The sequence below is a fragment of the Penaeus vannamei genome, chromosome 3 (genome assembly GCF_042767895.1).
Source record: "Penaeus vannamei isolate JL-2024 chromosome 3, ASM4276789v1, whole genome shotgun sequence".
Taxonomy (NCBI): domain Eukaryota; kingdom Metazoa; phylum Arthropoda; class Malacostraca; order Decapoda; family Penaeidae; genus Penaeus; species Penaeus vannamei.
The window spans coordinates 28,084,183-28,091,682 of record NC_091551.1 but is presented as its reverse complement, the minus strand read 5'-3'; the positions used below and the strand labels follow the sequence as shown (position 1 = coordinate 28,091,682).

The following is a 7,500-nucleotide window of genomic DNA, read 5'->3' as shown; positions in this document are numbered from 1 at the left end:
TATTACACACACACACACACACACACATACATATGCGTCTGAAAGCGGCCTCCTATTCATAAGACAGAAGAATGCAGTGACGCAGTAAATGGCTGTACTGCACGGCCCGCTTCAATGGATTGCCCCAAAACAGTCCCTAAGAAAAAAAAAGAAAAAAAAAATCCTTTTAAGTGGTTCGTGTGGTCTAGTTGTTTATTTCTGCTATTTCATGTACACTGACAGACAAAAAGCATGTCGTAAAATGAAGCTTCGAATAGGTTTTTCCCTCTACAAAAAGCGTGGTATTCAGCGAAGGTTCAAATGGAATTCGAAACAGGTTTGGCAAGAGTTTGACCGAGACTGTGCTATGCGTTTTACCTATGGAGAGTGAGTTCGAGGGAAAGGCGGTGTCATGGCGTCTGTTTTGATGTTTGTTCAGTTAATGTATAACCATTTAAATAATCATTTTCCATATTTTTTGAAAATTGAAGAGACCAGAATGATCGACCATATTCACAAAGCATCCGTAACTTTTGCGACGCCATCAAAATAAACCCCATATGCTTTTTTCCAAAAACAGAATCAGTCTCCATGACACCTCGAGTTGCTACTGATCTAGCCTTTTCCGTGAACTCGAGTCCCTATCAGAGAGAGTGATTCAATTACGCAGCCGTTCGCTTGGGCTTGGTAGTGCCTAAGGAAAGCGCACCTCTGAGAGTCGCAAAAACTCCCACGGCCACGGCAGGAGGCGAGGGGAGGGCGAGGGCAGGATGCAAGGAGGGCGAGAGACGAAGCAGTTCCTCCAACACCTCTCCTGATGTCACTTCCAAGGGCGTAGATCCTTCGCAGCTGAATAACAAGAATAACAATTAACACCAATATTTTTTTTTGCCTAAAATAGATTTTTTTTTTTATCTTATTCCTTCCTTATCTTGCACGTATCAATTTGTATCCTACATACATAGGAATATATCTCAGGTAATAGCTTCCATATATAATATCAAACTTGGAAGGGTTGTGAACAACAAATAGACGATCTCAAAATGATTTGTTAAGAAAAATTGTGCATTATGAAATTATATGAAATCTAGAAGAAAAATAATTCCGAATCTACCCAGGTTGCTCTATCTGCAAGAAATATCCCATGAACCGTTTTCATTTTGACAGATGTCGAAAAGATGTGAATTAAATGTATTGTGAAGATATTCATTCTCATGCACACCCTTTCTAGAAATGTCCCATTCTGCCGGAATTAGAATCATACCTCTGAAGAAGTATGAATGGCAATTGGCAAGGCAGGATGTAACACTGAAATAACCAGGAAAGGTGAACCGGAATTAACTACAAGATGTAAGTAAATGCAACATTCCTATTATCAGCAACTACAGTTAACCCAAACTCCTTAAAATGATAATAAAATATATAGAACACACATACACAAACACTCTCAAACACACATGCATACATATCAACACCAAACCACGACACCCCTTGCTCTCTCACAGCAGGATCGCCTTCAGGATGCCGGCCCCGCTGATGGCCCCGTCGTAGGTGATGTTGTTGGCGCCCTTCGGATGCAGGCGCAGCACAGGATACGTCGAGATCCCGTTGGCGTCGCACACCTTGGGCCAGTCGAAGCAGTTGACGCGGTAGAGGGAGGCGTGGCTTCCCAGCTCGTGGAGTTGGGGGACGATGCTGTCCAGGTGTTGCAGGAGAATGTTGCTCACGGGGTCCCCTGCAACGGAAGCGAAAGGTGGGGTTAAGTGACCTTTTTTTCTTCTTCGATTTGTGGGTACGTGATTATTTTTCTTTGATTTGTAGGTACGTGACTAATTTTCTTTCTTTGATTTGTGGGTACGTGAATATTTTTTTTCTTTGATTTGTGGTTACGTGACTTTTATCTTTGATTTGAGGGTACGTGAATATTTTTTTCTACGATTTGTGAGTACGTGACTATTTCTTTCTTTGATTTGTGGGCACGTGACTATTTTATTCTTCGATTTGTGGGTACGTGACTTTTTTTTCTTCGATTCTATTTTAGGGTACATGACTATTTTTTATCATTGTTTGTTATTGATTGGTGAAACGAAGGTTTAAAGAATAGTATATGGGTGAATAGGAGCTTTGGAAATTGAATTCGGTAATTTGAAACTCTCTCTCTCACTCACTCACTCACTCTCTCTCATTTTTTCTTTCTCTCTCTCATTTTTTTTCTTTCTTTCTTTCTCTTCCTCCCTCCCTCCCTCCCTCCCCCTGACTCACAGTGTAGCGTGAAGGCCAGGGCCGCGAGCGTGCGCGAGGGCGAGGGAGCGAGGGCAGCGCTGAGAGCCTCGGGGCCTTCGAGGGCTGCCACGTGCAACAGCCTCTCCTCAGGCACCATTTCTTGCACCAGTTCGTCGTCCTGTTGCAACTCTGCTGTGGAAGAGGCGGTGGTCAGTGGCGGGTCTGTGGATGGTATGCAAGGGGTGTATGTGTGTCAGGGATTTAGAATGGGGTGTATGTGTATCAGGGATTTAGAATGGGGTGTATGTGTGTCAGGGATTTAGAATGGGGTGTAAGTGTGTCAGGGATTTAGAATGGGGTGTGTATGTGTGCCAGGGATTTAGAATGGGGTGTATGTGTGTCAGGGGCAAGAGAAAGGTATGGGAGAGAGGTACGTACCTCAGGGTAAGAGAAAGGTATGGGAGAGAGGTACGTACCTCAGGGTAAGAGAAAGGTATGGGAGAGAGGTACGTACCTCAGGGTAAGAGAAAGGTATGGGAGAGAGGTACGTACCTCAGGGTAAGAGAAAGGTATGGGAGAGAGGTACGTACCTCAGGGTAAGAGAAAGGTATGGGAGAGAGGTACGTACCTCAGGGTAAGAGAAAGGTATGGGAGAGAGGTACGTACCTCAGGGTAAGAGAAAGGTATGGGAGAGAGGTACGTACCTCAGGGTAAGAGAAAGGTAGGGGAGAGAGGTACGTACCTCAGGGTAAGAGAAAGGTAGGGGAGAGAGGTACGTACCTCAGGGTAAGAGAAAGGTAGGGGAGAGAGGTACGTACCTCAGGGTAAGAGAAAGGTAGGGGAGAGAGGTACGTACCTCAGGGTAAGAGAAAGGTATGGGAGAGAGGTACGTACCTCAGGGTAAGAGAAAGGTAGGGGAGAGAGGTACGTACCTCAGGGTAAGAGAAAGGTATGGGAGAGAAAGGTATGTATGTGAGGGAAAGAGAATAGTATGGAAGGAGTATATGTGTGTCAGGGAAGGGGAAGGGTATGGAATGGGTATCTCTCTTGGTTAGGGATTCTCTCTCTGCTAGAATAGTTTGATGAGCAAAGGGTAATTTTAGGATGATGAGAACAACGACATCAACATTAAAAGCTCTAGTGACGATAACAATGATTGTTACTGTTAATGAACGTCATTTTAGCGAAAGAATGAATCCCTTTTCCCAAACACTTATTATATTTCCTAATTAGATTCACACTTTTCTATCTCCTTATGCAAAAATCTCAAGCAACATCTTATCTTTTTATCACTTTTTTCCTTTTTTCTCCTTATCCCAAATATCTCAGATATTCCATCTTTTAGTCATGTTTCCCTTTTCTCCCTCATGATTAAAAAATCTCTGACTTAATTTTGTAATCTTATCTTTCCTCTTCTTCCTCCTCCTCAACAAATCTCAGCCCTTTTATCCTCCATTTTTTTCTAATTTCACCTTTTCTTCCTTATTCCAAAAAGGTTTCACACATTTTAGCTTCTAATCATATTTTCCCTTTTCTCTCTCCTTATAAAGAAAACTCAGACAGGATATCAGTCGAAGTCGAGAACGAACGCGACGAAACACACCCTCACGCACGCACACACGCACGCACTCACCCAGGGACTCGACAGGCGCGTAACCCTGCTCCTCCTTGCTTAGTACGGGCTGGATCTGCAGGTCGTCCAGCTGGTCGTTTAGCCACTCAAGAGGGTCGTCGTAGTCGTTCAGCAGCGGGACCGTCGCCTGTTTGTTTGTGTGGGATATATTTTTTTAATGGTAAGTATCATTGGCACATACATTGGGGGTGTATACGTGAATGTGTATATCAGTATGTGTAGGAGAGAGAGAGAGAGAGAGAGAGAGAGAGAGAGAGAGAGAGAGAGAGAGAGAGAGAGAGAGAGAGAGAGAGAGAGAGAGAGAGAGAGAGAGAGAGAGGCAGGCAGGCAGGCAGGCAGGCAGAGATATAGAGATATACAGATAGATAGACAAACATACAGACATAGAGACAGACAAACAGAGACAGAGAAATGTACCCATCAGATAAAGACACAGACAGAGACAAAACAGACAGAAAAACCGACAAACACACACTCAAACACACGCAAAACCTTCACTCACACCCACCGTTGGTTTCCTGAGGTGCGGCGGCTGCAGGATGGCCAGCGCAGGAGCAACGATGTTCGACGCAGAGAGCCCAAGATCGGCCAGGACTTCTACGCCTTCCTGTTCCCTGCAACATGGGAGACGCGACTCTTGCAATAACACTGCTCTTGGTCGTTCGTGGAGGCAAAGTGAGAGTAGCGAAGATAGTGATTTTATTATCATTAATCAGCGAATATGGTGGTTATTTGATTGTATTAATCGACGAAGATAGTGAGTGCCATTATTATTAACGAATATAGTGATCATTATCATCATTAATAAACGAAGATAGTGATAATTATTTACATTAATCGACGAAGATAGTTATCATTATCATAAACGATCAACGATATCGATTATCATCATCATTAGTCAGCGAAGATAGTGATCATTAATATTATTAATCATCAACGACAAGGATTGCTATTATTATTGCGGATCGACGTCTCGGAAGGAAGACTCCCACAGTGCGAAGTTGAGGACTGAATCTCTTAAATGACGAACCCAAGCAGTATGTATTCAACATTTTTAAACCGTTTTTTCTGCTTTACTCCTTGCCAAACAATTGTCACCAACGTCTCAATATAATTATGTCTTTTTTTCTAAATGTCCACAGTTTATAACCAACATTTAGATATATGTGACGAACGTTTGACATACCGTAAGCAATAAACGTTTCAGCATCTTATATGTTAATAACGTTTCGAAATCCGACACGTAATGGACGTTCGAGTACCATCACAAATTTCCAAATAACCTAACAAGCAATTATATGTAACTAAGGTTTAATCATCACACCCCGATCCATTATTACTCACAGGTCAAAGGTGAGCGTCGCAGCGGTGCCATGCAGGAGCTGTGCCAAGTGGGGCACGAGGGTCATGACACGACTGCGGGAGGCGGAGTCGTGCAGGAGGAGGATCCAGGGCATCTCTGTGTGGTCGTAGGGAGTGGCGACCTCCCTTGACCCGGGCGACAACCTGATCTCGTGCTGTGGAGGTCAGGGAAGGGCTTGCTCCATTGTCATCATTATCATTATTGTTATTATCGTTATCATTATTTTCATTGTCACCATTACTATTATTATCATTATCATCGTCATAATCATCAATACCATTACATCATTATCACAATTGTTATTATAATTCTTCTTCTGATCATTATTATCATTAACTTTATTCTTATTGTTATTATTGTTATTACCGTTATTTCTATTGTTATTATTATTATTACCATTACTAGAATTATTATAATAATAATTATTGTCATCATCATTATCATTATCTTTATTATTACCATCTTCCTTGTTTCCTCCTTCTCCTCCTCCTTATAACCATCATCATCACCACCATCACCATCATCATAATCTTCACCATCACCATCATACCCTATCATTTTCACTTCTGACTCACCCACTTGGGCAGCTGAAGGGCCGCCAGGAATTGCACCAGCTGTGAGAGAACCATCTTTCGGCGGTAACTGCTGACCACACACTCCTCCCCCGGCGTCTTGTCCGCGCAGTGCACCACCCACAGGCTGTGTCCGACTTCTGCGGGGTGAGAGGCCGTCGTTGTTTGTTTTTGTTGTGGGTCGAGGCTACGAGCGTAAATATATTTATCTTTTCTTTCTTTTTTAAGTTGAGATTTGAGCTTTAGCAGGAGCAAAGAGAGGTTGAAGGAAGATCATATACAGAAAAAAGAGGAAGAGATAAAGAAGGAAAACGAGGAAAATAAAAAGAAATGGAAAGACAGGGATAAGGAAAGGGTCGTAAACAGATCATAATTGAAGATCGTATACAAAAAAAGAGGAGAAAAAGAAAGAGAGAGAGAAAAAACAGGTCGTAAACAAATCATAAATAGATCGTGAATGAAGATCGTAAACAGAAAGAGAGGAGGAGAAAAAGAAAGAGAAAGAAAAAGAAGAGAAAAGGGCAGATCCGTACCTTGGTCCTTCGCAGTCGGAGAGAGCCCAAGAGTCCCCGCTGTGTAAGTCGTGATAGCGAACATGTACTGGTCTTGGTAAGCGTGCGCCGTTTCCAGGAACATTCGGTGCTCTTGGGGAGAGAAATTCTTTCGTGATGTGGGCTTCACATGTTGACGATTTCTTCAATAAATTCAGACAAATTCACGTGTCTTGAAAGGCTGAATTATTATGACTGATCATTTTATTAGCTACAAGTGTTGGCATAACTGTAATGATGATTAGAAGATACAGAACTATGTTGCAATTGATAATGGTGCTAGCTATTAATGATATTTCTACTAGTAACGAACAATATATATACTTATGACAGCACCGTTAGATGAACATGGGACATGTTTTCATGCTGCAAGGGAAAAGAGAATCCCAGATGCAAATTTCACAATGAACGAGTCGTTTCATTTTATACCGCATTTTCTCCCTCCGCTTACGACATCGACACATAAACATGCACAATTCCCTCCTAAAAGTCAAAGGCTAACACAGCCACCTGAATCCCCAGCGCCAGGCCTCTCTCACCGTAAGTGCCGAGGGTTCGCTGGTATGAGAAGATGATGTCGCAGCGGCCACGACACCGCAGCTCGAGGTCCTTCCTCTCTCCTGCCGTTTGCAAGATGGGCACCGTGTTGATCATGGCCAGGCTGCAACGTGTTATGCCGTTGTTTAGGATCATGCTGATCATTTCATGCGGAGATGTGTTCAGTGATATGTGGTTTATCTAATATGCAATGAAATTTGTTGAAATAGGCTACATATATTGTATAAAGTGCAGGCCATACCAAGCGGCACTGCAATGAAACTTTAGTGTAATGAAATGAGATATCGATCAAGGAACGCTGTCAGTAATACCAACAATAAGCTGAAAACACCAGCTTTAGCAATATTCCAAGGATTAAGTCCCGAACCAGCATTTTGCAGGAGAATTCAGAATTCAGTCCAACTCACTGAAGGGCCGAGGCCACTATGGCGTTGAGATTGAAGAGCGTGTCGAGTGGAAAGGCGATGCGCTCCTGGCCGTCGCGGAAGCCGTGGGCCGTCCTGCCCACCTTGTCCTGCCCGCAGTAACCCGGCACTGGGTACTGCCCGCACTCCACCTGCGGGACCAACGGCGTGAGTGTCTGGAGCCTACTCAGTTGGCAAGAAAAGAGTGTATGGCTTT

General features: G+C 43.3%; 1 protein-coding gene across 1 annotated transcript in view; it reads right to left on the bottom strand.

Moving 5' to 3' along the window:
• LOC113818810 (thioredoxin domain-containing protein 16) overlaps positions 1-7,500 on the bottom strand; it is a 23,447-nt gene that overhangs the window by 6,275 nt on the left and 9,672 nt on the right. Inside the window, exons 4-13 of the mRNA XM_070143510.1 lie at positions 7,287-7,435; positions 6,861-6,982; positions 6,304-6,414; positions 5,774-5,910; positions 5,180-5,352; positions 4,344-4,449; positions 3,836-3,962; positions 2,242-2,394; positions 1,483-1,714; positions 689-828 (exon numbers count right to left, since the gene is read on the bottom strand). Of these exons, the coding sequence (XP_069999611.1) occupies positions 689-828; positions 1,483-1,714; positions 2,242-2,394; positions 3,836-3,962; positions 4,344-4,449; positions 5,180-5,352; positions 5,774-5,910; positions 6,304-6,414; positions 6,861-6,982; positions 7,287-7,435 (1,450 nt within the window). The remainder of the gene's footprint in view (positions 1-688; positions 829-1,482; positions 1,715-2,241; positions 2,395-3,835; positions 3,963-4,343; positions 4,450-5,179; positions 5,353-5,773; positions 5,911-6,303; positions 6,415-6,860; positions 6,983-7,286; positions 7,436-7,500) is intronic.